This window comes from Garra rufa, chromosome 18 (assembly GCF_049309525.1).
Source record: "Garra rufa chromosome 18, GarRuf1.0, whole genome shotgun sequence".
Taxonomy (NCBI): Eukaryota; Metazoa; Chordata; class Actinopteri; order Cypriniformes; family Cyprinidae; genus Garra; species Garra rufa.
The window spans coordinates 4351505-4368995 of NC_133378.1; the positions used below are offsets into that span (position 1 = coordinate 4351505).

The following is a 17491-nucleotide window of genomic DNA, read 5'->3' on the forward strand; positions in this document are numbered from 1 at the left end:
AGGGACATCAACCCTGTGTGAAGCCTGCAGCCGGACTGTGTACACAGTTCCTGGGCTGAGCCCTTCAACGAGGTGGAAACCTTTAGATGTATTTAAAGCCTCTGAAAGCTGCCAGATACCATCACCTGAAGGAATAACCGCATAACCAGATAGCGTTAGGCCACAACCCGGCAGAAAGAGCCGATATCTATGATAGTGTAAAGTGACACTTTGAGAGGTTAGAAAAGTTGACAGAGCAAGACTGATAAAAGGGCTGCAAATAAAGATCCACAACGGAAATAGTCAAGAATTAATTTTATTATTTGTTGGTTTGGATTTTTTAAGAGAGGCAGTTTTTAGCCAAGATATTTCTCTCATTTTATATTCCTAATGTGTTCATCTGCTAGTCCTAATTTAAAGTGAGAAATTAAATGTCACTGTCATCATTAAACTCTAAATACTTCATGTATGCACACGCATGTACATCAAACAGAGCGCAAGCGAGAAGAAAGAGTAATTATGTAATTAAATCTGTTGTTGGATCAAATTAGATTTTTAAATAGATATGTTCAGTTTGTAGTCCATACATGTTAGGGAATTAGCATTTTTGCAACTCCCTTTGTCATACTGTAATTTTCGGATGGAACAGAATTTTGAAACTGCTGAATGAACTCTTTCAGTTCTTAAATAGCAAATTGATAAGAATTTTCTGTATTAATTGTTTACAGGTATTGTACATGTATTTTGAATTGCGCATTTTATTGTAATGTGTTGTAAACTCAACGAAAAAAGTAAATTTTTGCTTAACCATAATTAATAAAAACATTATTAAATTTATTTCAGTTAGTTCATTGGACATTACTGAAAAAAAAAAAGGAATTACTTTAAACAAATCATTTTCTTTAATATTGTTTCTACTTTGGTTATTAATTTTTTTTTTTAAACTTAAAATTCTAACTTTTTTTAATCTGCATTTAAATTGTAACCTTTATATTTACATGAGTACACTCAATATATACAGTACATTATGCATATTTCAATCTGCGCATTAATCAAAATGTTGAAAAGCCAATTAAAGGGATAGTTCACCCAAAAATGAAAATTACCCCACGATTTACTCACCCTCAAGCCATCCTAGATGTATATGACTTTCTTCTTTCTGACAAATACAATCAGAGTTATATTTTAAAAAATGTCCTGGCTCTTCTAAGCTTTATATTGGTAGCGAATGGCTGTTGAGATTTTGAAGTCCAATAAAGTGTATCCATCCATCATAAAAAGTGCTCCACACGGCTTTGGGAGGTTAATAAAGGCCTTCTGAAGCTATATAAAGTATAATCTTTGAGAAATGTTCTCGCGAGAGTGGCGTTCCAGTGGATGACATAGGACGTAGGTGTAGCTTCGGTAAGAATATGCTAGTCTCGCCAGAACCAAGTTTTGTTTACAGCAAAGCAAAACCTCCTCTTGGCTTATATCGAAATTCTCAGACATATTTCTTTACAAATCCACATTTGTACGTCTAATTCAGTGGTTCCCAAACTTTTTCTGCCGGGCCCCCCTTTTGCAGAATGACAAAAAATCAAGCCCATTCAAGCCCCATTCTCTGCCCAAAAATGAACATTTATGAACTGCAGGGTTAAAAATGACTATACAATTTTTAGTTCTAAAAAAGTTTTTGACGGGTGGTCTAATAAGTTTGTTAAGCACTGTATATAGCTACATAGTTTTATAAGGATTTAAACGGAAAATAAAACATACAAACTCACTTGTTTACACTCTGCCCCTTTTTTTTAATTGCCAACGGCTGCAGCCTGCAAAGTACAACGTGAAAGCACAAGGCTCTATAGCGAATTCACACATATATAAGTGAGGCATTTTAATTTACATTTTTTTCACAGTTTGTGTGAATCTGGCGATAGATCGTGCATCCACTGACTTATTACGTTCTGATGAAAGGGTATATATAGGCCATGGCTAAACAGACGTCTTACCGGAGAAAATTTATTTGCGTGGTGTCCCCCCTAAACGTGGTGCCTCTGGGCACTTGCCCAATTGCCCATATGGTTAATCCGCCTATGGTTAGTGGAGCATTCATAGTGGAGCATTCATAGTGGAGCATTCATATGGGCCGTGAGCAACTCAAAGGAATGCACATTCATAGAGCGGAATACTGATCAGAGCGTCACACATTGAGTAGTGAGTGCTGAATACTGCCGGGCGGCGCGGCAGATAGTTTCGGCCGTTTATCTCTTTCGAATCTCTATAAAAATCGTCTGACTGTACACTAGCCTTGCCGCGCACCCCTTATCATAACTCCGCGCCCCCCAGTTTGGGAACCACTGGTCTAATTCATGACCGGTGTTTTGTTTTGCTCTCGCCTCTGTGCATCCAAGTTCGTTGCCATGTTCATCTATGTCCAATGTCATCTGCTGGAACGAGTTAGCAGACGCTAGATTACAGTTTATAAAGTTTTAAATATACCTAGTTCTGCCATGAAACTCTAGATGGTGCAGGTTGACGGGTTTTTAACATAACTGATGATATCACAGAGTTATATGACTTGGCACAAGCTGATTGGTTCATGTTGCATACGCAACCAATGAGCTTGCAGCTATTTAAATGGCTGGTAGCACTTGGGCATTTTGTAGCGCGCTTTCAGAGTTCCTCTGAAACCCTCCTCCTTACCCAGCTCCACCTGTATAGATCTGCTACGGGTTATTTTATGCTCTTTGTGCAGTAGCAGCATGTCTTAAATACTCATAGCATCGTATCGCCATGTGCTTTGGCAGTAGCAAGTTCTGTACTTGCTTGCAGCAGCAGCAGCAGCAGCAATCTACAACTACAGCAATAACCAACAGCAGCAGCAGCGTAGCAGACCTATTCCACCAAGACCAAATACATTAACATTGTCATATCCATTACCATGCTAAACTTTTCAGAGAGTTGTCACGACAGAAATGCATATATTTCTTACACAAACACATCGATTCGCTTCAGAAGGCCTTTATTATCCTTCTGGAGCCGTGTGGAGTACTTTTTCTCAATCTCAACAGCCATTTACAGCCATTATAATGCTTGAGAGAGCCAGGATATTTTTTAATATAACTCTGATCATATTTGTTTGAAAGAAGATGGCTTGAGGGTGAGTAAGTCATGGGCTAATTTTATTTTTGGGGTAAACTATCCCTTTAATGTAAGAAATCAACAGATGAATCAATTCAAAATAGTTCAAATTGTTTTTAGTTGCAGCCCTCGATAATACTTTCCAAATGTCATTACTAAATACTTCTACAATTGACACAAAACTCAATGCTGTAAACACTGGATCCTGACAGAGCAGTTTGAGGAGAGAGATCCTTACGGTGATTCATTATTGCGACATAGAGCTGTGAATCAAAACGTTCTCCTCTGGTTCTCCAGCTGATTCTTGCAGAGGTGTCACTTACAAAGGTGGATATGTTGAGCACGACTGAGAGAAATACACAGAGAAGATATAGAACAAAAGACAGGAAAGACTCAAAAGGTTAGTTCCTGCAACAGAATCCCAGTACACCCGTAACCATAGAAATGTGCTACAGAAATCATACAGTGATACAGAAATCAGAATGATATAGTATGGAGTTATGAAAATGATTGTTTAAGTAGATGAATGGATGAATACCTAAGGTAGAAAAGGAGGCATTGACAGAAGGAGTGTCTGTGTTAGATGAGGTGAAAGAGAAAGGTTGCCCTGTGAGAGAAAGAGAGAGTTCAGACCACATGCATTTCCCAAAAGAATTGACTGCAGCAGTGGAAAATTTTAATGTCCCTATCCAGACTGTCCAGACAAAAAAAAATAGTTCTACATATTATAAAATCATTATTCATAGCATGGAAGCAACATGAACAGGAACTATATTAATAATCAGGATTGTTTAATTGAGTTTATATCAACCGATATCTATTAAAAGGACTCAAAAACAGCCCTTGGGTCTGAAAAATGCTAAATGCAAATAATAAAATGCAACTTATCATGGTCAGGACAGCAAAATAAATGGACCTAACAAGGGAAAAGTGCTGTCAAGACCTGACAGCTACTAAATGGTTTTTGCATTTGTACTATGAGTATACAGCTGGTCTTTACAAAATGAACGCCGTTGAGTGACGTGTTCCTGTCAGCAGCCAAACTGGTTTTGTCAACCCTGATAAAGACAGCATGTTTTTGCTGTCTTTAAGCAGGGGTTCAGGGACAGTACTACTGCCTCACAGAGGAGCTCTTAAAAGACAAAAGCAAGCGCCAACAGCAACCAAACTGAAGTAAACTTGAACCAGCTGTCACTACGTGGATTTTTGATGGAACAGTATGTTCATTTTGCAGAATGTACACAATTATCTCCTTCACTGAATATAGAGTTATGCAAGGCCTTTTGAATTTCAACAACAGCAACAACAACTGATGCTATTTATGGGACTAAAATTAGTGCTACAACTACTGACACTGTTACTAGTATGACTAATGTTAGGACCTAAATGTTTTCCCATGCTGCTATGAGTTAATGTAACTAATGACGTTATATAGACATAATAATGTAGGAGTTAATATACTAATTTATTTTGTCAGTTTACAAAAACAGCTTCAAATCTGCTGGTACATACTCAACTCAGAAGATGTCACTTCAGATGTTGACAGTTCATCTTAAAAAGAGAGTAGAGATATGTAACAATAAAAACAATAAATATAATAATAAGGATAAATAAATCACTTCAGGTTTTATGTCTATAAGATGGCATTTTTTACTTATAAATTAGCTTTAAAGTGCATTTATCTGCATCTAAAAATGCAAAAGTGACCATGGACCACAAAACCAGTCACAAGAGTCCATTTTTTTAAATTGAGATGTATGCAACATTTAAAAGCTGAATAAATACACTTTCCATTGATGTATGGTTTGTTATGATAAGACAATATTTGAAAATCTGAAATCTGAGGGTGCAAAGAAATCTAAATGTTGAGAGAATTGCCTTCAAAGTGGTCCAAACAAAGTTCTTAGCCATTTAAATTACTAATTAAAAATTAAGTTTTGACATATTTACAAAATGTCTTCATGGAACATGATCTTTACTTAATTTCCTAAGGATTTTTGGAATAAAAGAAAAAAATGATCATTTTGACTCACACAATGTATTTTTTGGCTATTGCTACAAATATACCCGTGCTACTTACGACAGGTTTTGTTGTCCAGGATCACAAATGTAATGGCAGGAGCTTCAAAATGCTTCAAAATGTTACATTTTCAAAATAGAAACTACTGCTAAGCTGAAAAATGCTCTAAACTACAGTATGTAATACATACAGCTGTCTGTTGACGTTTCAGCTGAGACTGTAGAAACTTCTGAAAATGAATGCTCGGGCATTGTAACTAGTTCACAAGAAAGAAAAGTTGGTTGATAAGAAGACAGATCAGTTTAAACAACCCCATGGAGTATGAGAATATGAGCATAACAGAAAAAAATAAGCAATTTATAACAAAATTGTGGCCTACAGAAAAACCCCAACGACGATTCAGTAAGTAAAAGCACATCAGTAGGCAATTATTTTTACTAAGCCACCTCATTGATTGGTCAAAGTATTGGTCATTACACCCTTTTGTTTGTCAGATCACTGCGAGTTTTGCATTTTAGCAATAATCTAATCATTCTGCTTTATGCAACAAGATCTTGCCAGCAGCGACTCAGAGTTCCATAACTGCTGCTTAATCACTTTCGAACACCTTGCGGCTCTGCTAATTAGAACACAACTAACTTTGCTTGTATCAGATGTTTTGTGTCTCAGCATGGGCACCTCAATTCAGATTCTAATACTGGATCCATTATAGCTCTTGGGATTCTGCTTATAGTTGCTGCCGGGCACACTTACACGCTTCAGAGACGGTGCCTCCTTCCTCACTGATGGCTGACCCGCAGCCCACCTGCGTGCACGCGCTCAGGTAGAACTTATACCAGTTGTCCTCCTGCAGATCACGCAAGACCCACTGTGTTGTATCTGGTGCACTGATGTTCACAGATTTCAGCTCACCCAGAGTCTCATTAACTACAAGGAAAACAAAATAATTAGTTTTAAAACATTAAAAGTTTGGGGTCATTCATTTAAAACATTGGTTTAAAACATTTAAAGGTGATACTTTTATTCAGCAAGGATGCATTAAATTAATTAAAAATGACATTAGAGACACGTAATGTTACAAAAAATGTCTATATTAAATAAATAGTTCAGTGAAGAAATCAATTATTCAATAATTCAATTATTACAGAAGGTTCAAATGCTCAAAGATGCTCCAGAAGAAAAAAAAACATGCGTTGAGAGCAGGGGTGAAAACTTTTTGAATTTGAAGATCAGGGTAAATTTAACTTAATTTGTCTTCTGGGAAACAAGTAACTATCTTCTGTAGCCTCTGAAGGGCAGTACTAAATAATAAAACAAAGATATTTAGGCAAAATAAGAAAAATGTACACATCTCCTTTCTGTTCAAAAGTTTTCACCCCCTAGGTCTTAATGCATCGTTTTTCTTTTCTGGAGCATCAGTGAGCATTTGAACCTTGTGTAATAGTTGTATTTGAGTCCCTCAGTTGTCCTCAGTGTGAAAAGATCGATCTCAAAATCATACAGTAATTATTTGAAAGAGTTTAAATACGCAAAATGCTGAAAAAAAACCTAAAGAATTTGTGGGACCTGAAGGATTTTTTCTGAAGAACAGCGGGCAGTTTAACTGTTCAGGACAAACAAGGGACTCATAAACAACTATCACTAAAAAAAGAAAAAAAAAAAAAACACAGCTGTGGATTATTCAGATAACAACACAGTATTAAGATTCAAGTGTATGTAAACTTTTGAACGGGGTCATTTTTATAATTTTACTATTATTTTCTCCTGTGGACTACATGTAAACATCTACTCTGTGAAATATCTTATTCAGGTCAGTATTAAATAAACAATAACATGCATTTTGTATGATCCCTCTTATTTTGGTAAAATAATTAACATTTTACAGAATCTGAAAGGGGGGTGTAAACTTTTGACTTCAACTCTACCTATTCGCTATTCCTATGCTTGAAACAATGTAATCAAGGAATTCTAAATAAAGCACACTGTATTGCATTTTCCACACTTTCTTAAAGCAGTACCACTTTTTTTTCTAACCTGTGATTATAATTAGAAATCAACAAATCAGCATATGTGACCCTGGACCACAAAACCAGTCATAAGGTTAAATTTTACAAAACTGAGATGTATACATCATATGAAAGCTTAATAAATAAGCTTTCTATTGATGTATGGTTTGTTAGGATAGGACAATATTTGGCCGAGATACAACTATTTGAAAATCTGGAATCTGAGGGTGCAAAAAAATCAAAATACTGAGAAAATCACCTTTAAAGTTGTCCAAATTAAGTTCTTAACCATGCATATTACTAATCAAAAATTACATTTTGATATATTTATAGTAGGAATTTGACAAAAAATCTTCATGGAACATGATCTTTACTTAATTTCCTTATGATTTTTGGCATAAAAGAAAAATCAATAATTTTGACCCATACCATGTATTTTTGGCTATTGCTACAAACATACCCCAGTGACTTAAGACTGGTTTTGTGGTCCAGGGTCACATATTAGAATGATTAGAAGGACCGTGTGATACTGAAGGCTGGAGTAATGATGCTGAAAATTCAGCTTTGCATGACAGGAATTAATTACATTTTAAAATATATTACAATAGAAAACAGTTATTTCAAATCATAGTAGTATTTCCAAATACTGCTGTTTTGACTGTATTTTTTTCAAAATAAATGCAGCCTTGGTGAGCATAAGACTTGGTGAACATAAGACTTCATTTAAAAACATAAACAATGTTACTGACAGTTGTAGTGCAGTTAAACATAGATTATATAAAATGCACTGAGACAGATGATGTAACATGAGATAAATCTGTGAGTGTCATACATGTCTGATATTGCAGCAGGTATCCAGTGAGAAAGCCGTTGGTTTCATGCGGAGGCGCCCACACCAACGTAATGGAGTCTTTCTGAAAGTTTGTGGCTTTCAGGATGGGAGGTTGCTCAGGAACTGTGGGAAGATGTCAAGCACTACTGGTCAGTATGTACCCTAAATGAGGAAACTCATTAAAAACTGTTGGGTGCTCTATTAAAGTGAGAAAAAAGGTGTCCTTATTTGATAACCACCTACATTTTAGTTCAACTGCTAAAATAGCAATGCATTGTATTTCAATTAAGTCAATGTCATCCTTTTTACACCTCCTTTCTGTGTAAATTACTCTTATGTTCGGCAGTACATTTGGGTGAACAACAAAGTGTGTAAAATTCAACCAAATTCTACACAAGAACTTAGCAAACACTCAGACCACTGAATTTTAAAACGTGTCTACTGTCAAAGTGTACTTGCCTCCCTGCGGAGTTGAGAAAGAGATGGGACTGCTGCTGGGCCCATTCCCTCTCCGGTTAAAGACGTTGACAGTCAGGGTATATTCAGAGAATGGCCTCAGTCCCGGCACCATGGTGTGACTCCTGTTTCCAGGGACGGTGAGAGACTGTCTCTCTATGGGAATTCTCTTAGAGGTCAACAGACTCTGAGTTTGCCACCACTGCACCTGGGAGCAAAAGACGGAAGAAAGAGAATGAGGGTGTTGATGAGGATATATATATATATTTATGGAAAAGAAGAGTGAAAATAGAGGCAGAGAGAGAGAAAAAGCAATAAGGAAACACATAGCAGAGTCTATTAAATGCTATAAACAGCTCGTTCGGCTTTTGTCCAGCACCACAGGACCTTCGAACCGGAGGGGTAGGAAACTCACAGTGTATCCACCAAGATGGCCCCTCAGGGTGGTTTGGGGCACCGGTGACCAGCTGACCCTCAGCAGCGTGGAGTTCAACACCTCCACAAATACATCTTCAGGAGCTGCCAAGGGCACTGGAAAGAGCAACAGAACACAGATCTGTTTAAGGCTAAACTTTCCCAGATGACGCAAGAGTGTAACGGCTCACTAATTCACACATACACAACCATTTCCTCGAGCAACTACAGCCACCGATGGGGGGAAAAAGACTGTAATTAGATGATACCCTGACTGTTTCCAGGAAAAAAAAAGCACAAGCTAACACGAAGCTATCCATAGAGACATGTGGGTACAAGGCAAAGGCTTTTTCAGGGATGCAAACTCATCGATGATGAAAAAAATAAGGGACAAAGATGCAACCATCCATTAGCTTTAAAGGAGATCTATTATATACTTTTACAATATGTAATAGAATTCTCAGGTGTCTGTGAAGTTTCAACTCAAAATACCCCACAAATCATTAATTATATAATTTTAAAAATGCGTATATTAAGTGGAAGCATGTCTCTTTAAATGCAAATCAGCTGCTGCTCCCCGCCCCCTTTTCCAGAATAGGTCTGTGCCTTTACAGCTCGTACCTCAGATACCTCAACCATCTGTTTGGTTTTGTTTATCATGTTTATCGTGCTGGAATCATGCGTTTTTAACCATATTAGTTTACATTTCTGATATACAATTTTCTAAGCGATTACATCCAAAGTACGCACACAAAGCGGCTGTCACTTGGCATGTGAGTACAAACTAAGTTCTCTTTCATGTCTTATTGTGCTTAAACTGTCAAATACACACAAGTTTAGGTTAAAAACACACATGAGTTACAAAAACAGTCAATTATGTCTATACATAAACAGCTGGGAAAGAAAACACAATGGCGGTGCCGTGGGTGGAAACATTTAGATTAAGGGGCGGTAATATTATGATAAGATCCTCCTCCTATGCCATGGGGGGAGCGAAACGAGAACCAAAAAAAAAATTGTTTTCTTTTTCACATTTTTTTGGGTAGGTAGATGCACTGGGGACCCGATTAAGTCACTTAAACATGGAAAAAGTCAGATTTTCATAATATGTCACCTTTAAAACATGGATTTATGGATATAGTGGGATATAGGATATAGTGAAAAACTCACTCACTTACTTTTACTTTGGTTGTCTCAGACCACATTCACAATGTTTTTATGGAACCCATTCAATATTACTATACCATAATAATAATAACAATAATTAAATTATCATTAATAATAGTAAAATTAAACCAATAGATTCATACTAAATGCATACTACTGTGGAAAAAAGAAAATTAGTATTTAATAATAATAATAATAATTTTGCAATACTAAATTACAATAATAATTTATGTATTCCTTAATTTATTTGCTTTTAAACATTAACCCACATAGCTTTTCTTTTGGCAAAAAAAAAAAAAAAACGCAGGGAGGAATTATTGTTGACACCACATTTATAAACAATTTTAATAACAAATTTAGGAAGATGGTTGCATGTGTTTCATTTTAAAATTCATGTTATAAGCGACATAAAACTGAGCTGCTCCATGATCCATGCTTTTACTTTTTTGACAACTCAAAAGTAGTGGTTTTCATTTCATTCCAATTTCAAAAACTCATCGGATTTACATGAATCACACAAAGGACTTAGACTGGCAGGAAAAATGTGCAAAAACTGTACCTTTGGGAATATGACAGCTTGATATTGGGGCAGTACTTTTTAAAGGGACACATTTGTACCTTCTTCATCCCTAAAGGCTGCATAGTAGTACCTTAAAGTAATTTAAAGTCCTTCAAGTAAAAGGTACAAAGATGTCGGTTTGAGGGTACCACCCCAGTGACAAGCTGTTTTGCACATTTTTTTGTCTGAGGATATTTTGGATTCAAAACAGCAATTATCAGCGAAAAGTGTCAAGTTTGCATCCCTGCTCTTTGCCACAACTGCATGAAAACTGTCAAGATCTACCTACAGCTTAAGAAACCATGTTTATGTGTATCTACAGCGATGCAGTACAAAAAACAGGGACAAAAGCAGCCCAACCTGTTGCATCATCCTGAAGACAATGCCAAATGTTGACTAGAGACAAGGCGATGAAATGGAAAAATTTAAAAATGGAATAAAACAAAAGATAATCGCATAAGTGCTCAGTAAAGAATGTGTCTGATCCCTAAAAGCACAATGTAAAAGCTCAGCAGAAATGGCTGATCCTGGTAAAGAGTGGATTAAACCACTCTCCCAACTACTCTCCTAATCTTAAGTGTTTATTTTTGGCTAATCGTGGAAGTGTCACACGACTGTGAGATGAATGCATTAACAAGCTGTCGGACTCACGATCTTCTCCAGAATAACCGGTCACCACTCTGGGTTCTGGTGCCCACCCGTGGCGGTTGGAGGCCTGGATCTTGACCTCGTAGGGGACGAATGTTGGGGTGTCTCGCACCACAAATGAGTGTCTCTTCACCATCTGTTCTTTCCAACTGTCCTCGACACCCAGGAGCCTGTAGCTCAGTTTGTATTCCAGACCGGGACCGTTGTGCTCCACAGGCAAGAGCGGCTGGTGATTAAAGGGAAAAGTGGGTCAGTGCACTGCAAACATTACTGAGCATTTGGGAAGAATGGAAGAGTTCGAGAGACATTTGCTGATGGGTTTGCGAAATCTGCCGTGGGAACCTAGTTTCTAGGTTGCCACGCTTGGCTTTCTTTCAGACTTGCAATCTGAAGAAATTCTGACTCATAAATAGAGCATAAATTGGCTCGTGAAAGGAGATTTGCTCATATACTCGACTGCCAGCGCAAATTAAGTTGTTACCGCTTTGAAACTACAAGACACCAGACTTCTTAGGAGCTCCAGGAGCATTTAGTTCCCAAACCTCTTATTTGCCTTTTTTTTTGCCTCTAAGACATGCATATATGCATGTGCATTAAGCTTGTTTGACAATGCTGTTTGCATTTTATTACCTCCCAGCTGATGTCCATCTGATGTGGCAGGTGACCCTCAATCTTAATGTTTTCTGGGTTCCTGTCGGGAGCTGTACAAATGTGAATATGAATTATTTAACATCTGTCTCAGTCAATAATACCATTGCCCTCTAACACTGCCAATGTGTATCACACATAATGACGAGCATGCAGTCATTGATAGTCTGAGGCAGCGCTCGCTTAAAAGAGCATTAAAATTTATGGAGCTTTTATAGACACCTGTATAATTTTCTCAGGGTAAATCCCCACAAAGACACCCTTCAAACAAGTCCAAGTTGAACCAAGGACAGCCTAGATGTTGGATGGGTAACACGTTACAAAAGCAAGTCTTCAAGGATCACAGGTATCCCTACCGCAAGGAGGTGTCTTATATCTTTCGGAGGGCATGCTGGGACGGCTTCCCCCGATAGCATTGATAGCGATGACTCTGAACTGGTAGTTAATGTGACCGTAGAGCGTCAAGGGGGCTGAGAACTGGCTGCCTGCGACTCGTAGAAGGTCCTTCCACTTCTCCGGCTCCCAGTGGTTCTCTTCGTACTGGATGATGAACTCTAGTCATAGGAACAGAGCGCAGCGGTCATTGAATATGCAGAGCGCACACTCTCAATACACTGTGGTTCGGCCCCATTGGGAGCCCTCTTGAAATATTGTAGAGTGATGTTTGAGTACGAGCAACGTCCCTGAAAATGACTTCAGAGGAATCTGCTTAAAGCAAAAGCCAGCGTCAGAAGTGCTGGAAATGTGCACCATTACATACAAAGGGAGTGTTTTGCATTTGTTCCCTAACCCCGACAGTAAAATACATTTGTAGGAGGAGTTTTACCTGTTATGGGACTGTTATGATCACTGGCGGCTGCCCAGTGGAGTCTCACACTACGGTCTTTCCGATCAGAGAGTGTCAGTTGAACTGGTGGATCTGGGACATCTGTGTCACATAACAACGTTTTAAAACTTTGTAAGAAACAGAATTGCTTAAAGTAATAAGTGGTGCAATAATGATCATAAAAACTACACATCTTTTTCTTTATGTGTTTTCTGTACAAACTTTTTTGAGATTGCGGCACTATTATTTAAATATTTTTCCAAGCAGGTCTATTATTGTGGTGTTAAAGTAATATATCACCATAACAACATCAATCTAGTTGGCATTCATTCTGGTCTCTAATGGTCCTTCAGTCCTACCTAACACAGTTATGTATGCAGAAGCTGTATCTTGGTCCAGTGATGTTTGAACCACGCAGGTGTAATTCCCTTGATCACCGTGGCTCACATTGACAATCTGGAGAATTCCATCATCTGTGAAATATCTGCAAATAAGGGAGAGTGGGTTAAGATAAGCCCTTTTTTTAGTTAAAATAGAAAATGAAAGTATGTAAAGTAATTTCAGGAAGTTTCCTATCATTTGAAATGATCAGAATGTACCTACTACAAAGGGTTCTAAAAATATAGTTTCTTATGAAAAATTGTTCCTGTGGCTCAATTTGCTCCAGGTTAGGATCTGGATATAAAGTGATTATCTGACCAAATATTAAAGATAATTTACCTCTTTTAAAGTCATATTTTCTTAAAGATAACTTAAAATAAAACTAACCAAATGAAGTTTAAATTAAAATCTTTAATTGTTTGCATTTCTGCAATAATATGTTGAACACCAAAGCTGTAACCTTCACAAAAAAACAGACTAAACTGAGAGTTTGTGGAATAAAATTAAATAAAATCTGAATTAGAATGAAGGAATAAATGTCACTGAAACTAATAAACATTATAGACAAAAGATTCTTGGCATGGTAGCTTTTTTGCAATGTTGAACAGACCATTAGGCAACACAGGTGGGAAGATATGACTATAATGTGATAAAGAGCAGCATCTGGTTCTCATCAGAGAAGGATTTGGTGCACTTGCACAAGCCCCAATCAAATAAACTACATTTATATGTGACCCAGGACCACAAAACCAGTCATAAGGGTCTTTTTTTTTTAAATCGAGATCTGAAAGCTGAATAAATATGCTTTCCATTGATGTATGGTTTGTTATGATAGGTCAATATTTTGTTATATTTGACAATCTGGAATCTGAGGGTGCAAAAAAATCTAAATAATGAGTAAATCTCCTTTAAAGTTGTCCAAATGAAGTTCTTAGCAATGCATATTACTAATCAAAAAATCAGTTTTGATATATTCATGGTAGAAAATTTAGAAAATGTCTTCATGGAACATGCTCTTTACTTTATATCCTAATGATTTTTGACATAAAAGAAAAATTGATATTTTTTTGGGATATTGTTACAAATATACCCGTGCTACTAAAGACTGGTTTTGTGGTCCAGGGTCACATATATATATATATATGATAAACTAAACCAGTTGTGTAATATCACATTAAAATACCAGTTTATACTTCAGAAATGTAACTTCAGTGCCTTATGGTGGGGTAAGTTCAAATGCTGGCTCAATTTACCCCACTACATTTGGCTTATTTTGCCCCATAGCTTACCAATTCTAAATCTAAATTAAATATGCATCAAAAATATTTTAGACCTAAATAAATATGCTTTGATGTTGATGTTTGATGTTACATCTGAGTAAAAAAATTACTTTGACAAGCCAAAAACAAAGTAAATAAGTGTTTCTCCTTTTCTGGCAGAAATGATGGGTAGTTCCAAATGACATGGTCACATGACAGTAAACGTGTACAGCTGCCAAGATATAGGGTGTGACTCAACTTACCCCACTCTCCCCTAACCCAAAATAGGTTCGTTGGTAGTTTATGGATAACAAAATGTTGCCACATTAAAATTCATTAATTCTCAAATGAGACATCAAACTCACAAATACTTTGTTCATGTAGAAGTTCCAAGTCTCTAAATGTCTTTCACAATGTTCAAAGAATATTTTGTTTTAGAAGCCAATATCTTAAATGGAATAAACAATGCGCATCCCAGGATTTTTTTGTTTAGGTTTTTTTTTGTTTTTTTTGTAGATGTCTATGTTGGCAGCAATAGTGATTTGCAAATCAAAAGGTAAATAACAATGAGTCATTGTCCATGATGATAAAAATATCTCTTAAAAATATAGTGCCAAGTTCTTAGAAATGTATTCTTTATCTTTCATAAGACACATTGTTACTCCTTATAATATAAATAAATCTGCTGTAAAGGGTGATCTATTCAAACCCACTGAAATGCTTGAATGCAGACACATCAACATCAGTGTCTCTATGATTTAGGTCAAAAAACGAAAGATTAAAATAACACAGATTAAATAAGATAACTCATGCCTGTTTATCTTTCCCGCTGCAATATTGATTTTATATTAGCTGAGTAGACAGATACAAATGTTTATTCATAACCATACTGAAAATAAGTAAATATTGTTAGCTGATGCTAACCGTTTAGTTAACAAGCTTGCTGGTGCTAAGTTGAGGTAGTTTTTAGATATAATGTCCAAATATTTTTATTCAACCACCTAGATAGATTACATCTGAGAGAAAAAAAGTGATGTTCTGAACATGGTAACCATAGTTATATCAAAGTGGGAAGTGATGCCCTCTGGCATTTAATTATATTTTCCTTAAAATGTTCTTCCCAACTTCAAACCTTATTCTCATATCATATTTAACTGATGTTCTGCAAAACAAGCTTTAAAACACTTTTTTTCTTACTGGTGAAAATTAGATGATCAAATCTGTTTTCTCTCAGGTACATTGCAGTGTAAGCTTTACAGTGAACATTACTACATCACTTATGTCAACGTAGCCAGGTATTTTGAACAGTAGGGTTATAAAAAAAATATATGTGCTAATATAAAATTTTATTTAGTAGCCTATATAAAATTTCAAAATAAATCTATCGATTTATCAGTACTTTTTACTTAAGTACATAAAAAATCAAGTACTTTTGTACTTCCACTCTACTTCACTGTACTTTTGCTGGAGTAATATTTTATTATACATATCTGTACTTTTACTCAAATACTTGATTTGTGTACTTCGTCCACCACTGGCGCTGACAGACAAGACAGAGCAAATTACTTTTGGAATGAAACAAAGTCTCAACTTTTAAATTTTGTCATTTTGTAAGAAATACACTACCAGTCAAAAGTTTGGACACAAGTTTATTAAGTAATGTTTAATTTAGTTCGTTTTGCTCTCTGGAAATCTAAAGAAAAAATACCGTTTTTACTTGGAATTCGTTTTAATCCCTGGCTTTAAACAAGCATATACATGAGATAATTTATATATTATTGCTTGAATAAATGTTTAAAAATAGTGCTAGAAATGTTAGCCGTGGCCTAATGGTTAGAGAGTCGGACTTGTAACCCAAAGGTTGCGGGTTCGAGTCTCAGGTCTGGCAGGGATTGTCGGTGGGGAAGGTGAATAACCAGCACTCTCTCCACCCTCAATACCACGACTGAGGTGAGTCCCTTGAGCAAGGCACCGTACCCCCAATTGCTCCCCGGGCGCCGCAGCAATGGCTGCCCACTGCTCCGGGTGTGTGTTCACTACTGTGTGTGCACTTGATGGATGGGTTAAATGCAGAGCACAAATTCCAAGTATGGGTCACCATACTTGGCCTCACTTCACCTCCTTTCCTTTCCATTAAGGCAATTAAACAGACATTTGAAAAGACATAGTGAAATGTGTCTAATAATTCCAAAAAGAAAGAGAAACATTGGACATAATCAAAATATTCGAGACATTTATTAGGAATGCCATTTTCTTAACAATTAAGATGCTGCATGTGTTTATCCAGTCTAATCGAAGTGTGCGTCTCTCCCTCCCCTGACTTTCCCAACAAAAATCCCACCCCCTCTCAGAAAATACATAAAACTGACATTACTGAGCTATATGTGTTTAAAAGTAGCCTATTAAAACGGTACAATGGCATTGCTCAGTTCAACGTGTTGGGAAATCGGGCATTTTGTCCCGCGTCAGCATTTATTTATTTATTATTAACGCTCAACATTCAAAAGGTAGGTCTATGTATTTCATTTAAATTGTCTAGTAGGCTACTATATAAATTACAAAGGTTTAATTTACATCTTTATTTCAAACGACCGCGACCCGAATATCATAAAAAAATATTTTTGGATGACTCGTAACCGCTGGTGACCGCTCATTTTGGATCAACCCGCGCACCACTGATACAGGTTACTGTCTTCTGATGGTTTGCGAAACTGATAAATAACAAATTGGAGATTAAAATAATAGCATATTTGTCTAATTTTAAATGAATAATTAAAACTTAATTCAGTGTACTTTAGCCAAAAATTTACTTTTACAATATGATAAAATAAATATTCAGCGATATCTTCAAAAGGCTTTTAAATTTTGGCGCACTTTTTTCTCTGCCTATTGCTGCTATGGCAACTAGTAAATTTGGTTAAGCTAGCATGTGTGGAAATATTTAACCCACTTGTGTTACAACTAACCCCGCGTTAGTTTGTGCCCCACGCTACACTACTGGGGTGCGGCAGATGGAACGGGCGCAATCAAATATATTTCAAAGCAAGCTGACGCCTTGGTCCTGACTGCAGCATCACTGTCTTTATTGGGTTTTCTTAGTGAATATTTACATTTATTCACATATAACTGGATGTGGTGGACTCTCATGATTTTGGCTAATGCAGGACACTAAT

At 36.6% G+C, this 17491-nt stretch overlaps 1 protein-coding gene across 1 annotated transcript in view; it reads right to left on the reverse strand.

Moving 5' to 3' along the window:
- Nucleotides 1–17491, reverse strand: part of chl1a (cell adhesion molecule L1-like a) — a 49232-nt gene that overhangs the window by 13620 nt on the left and 18121 nt on the right. The window contains 9 exon segments of the mRNA XM_073822831.1: nt 5876–6049; nt 7961–8083; nt 8420–8624; nt 8832–8947; nt 11208–11430; nt 11835–11905; nt 12209–12406; nt 12679–12780; nt 13038–13162. Coding sequence (XP_073678932.1) covers nt 5876–6049; nt 7961–8083; nt 8420–8624; nt 8832–8947; nt 11208–11430; nt 11835–11905; nt 12209–12406; nt 12679–12780; nt 13038–13162 — 1337 coding nt within the window.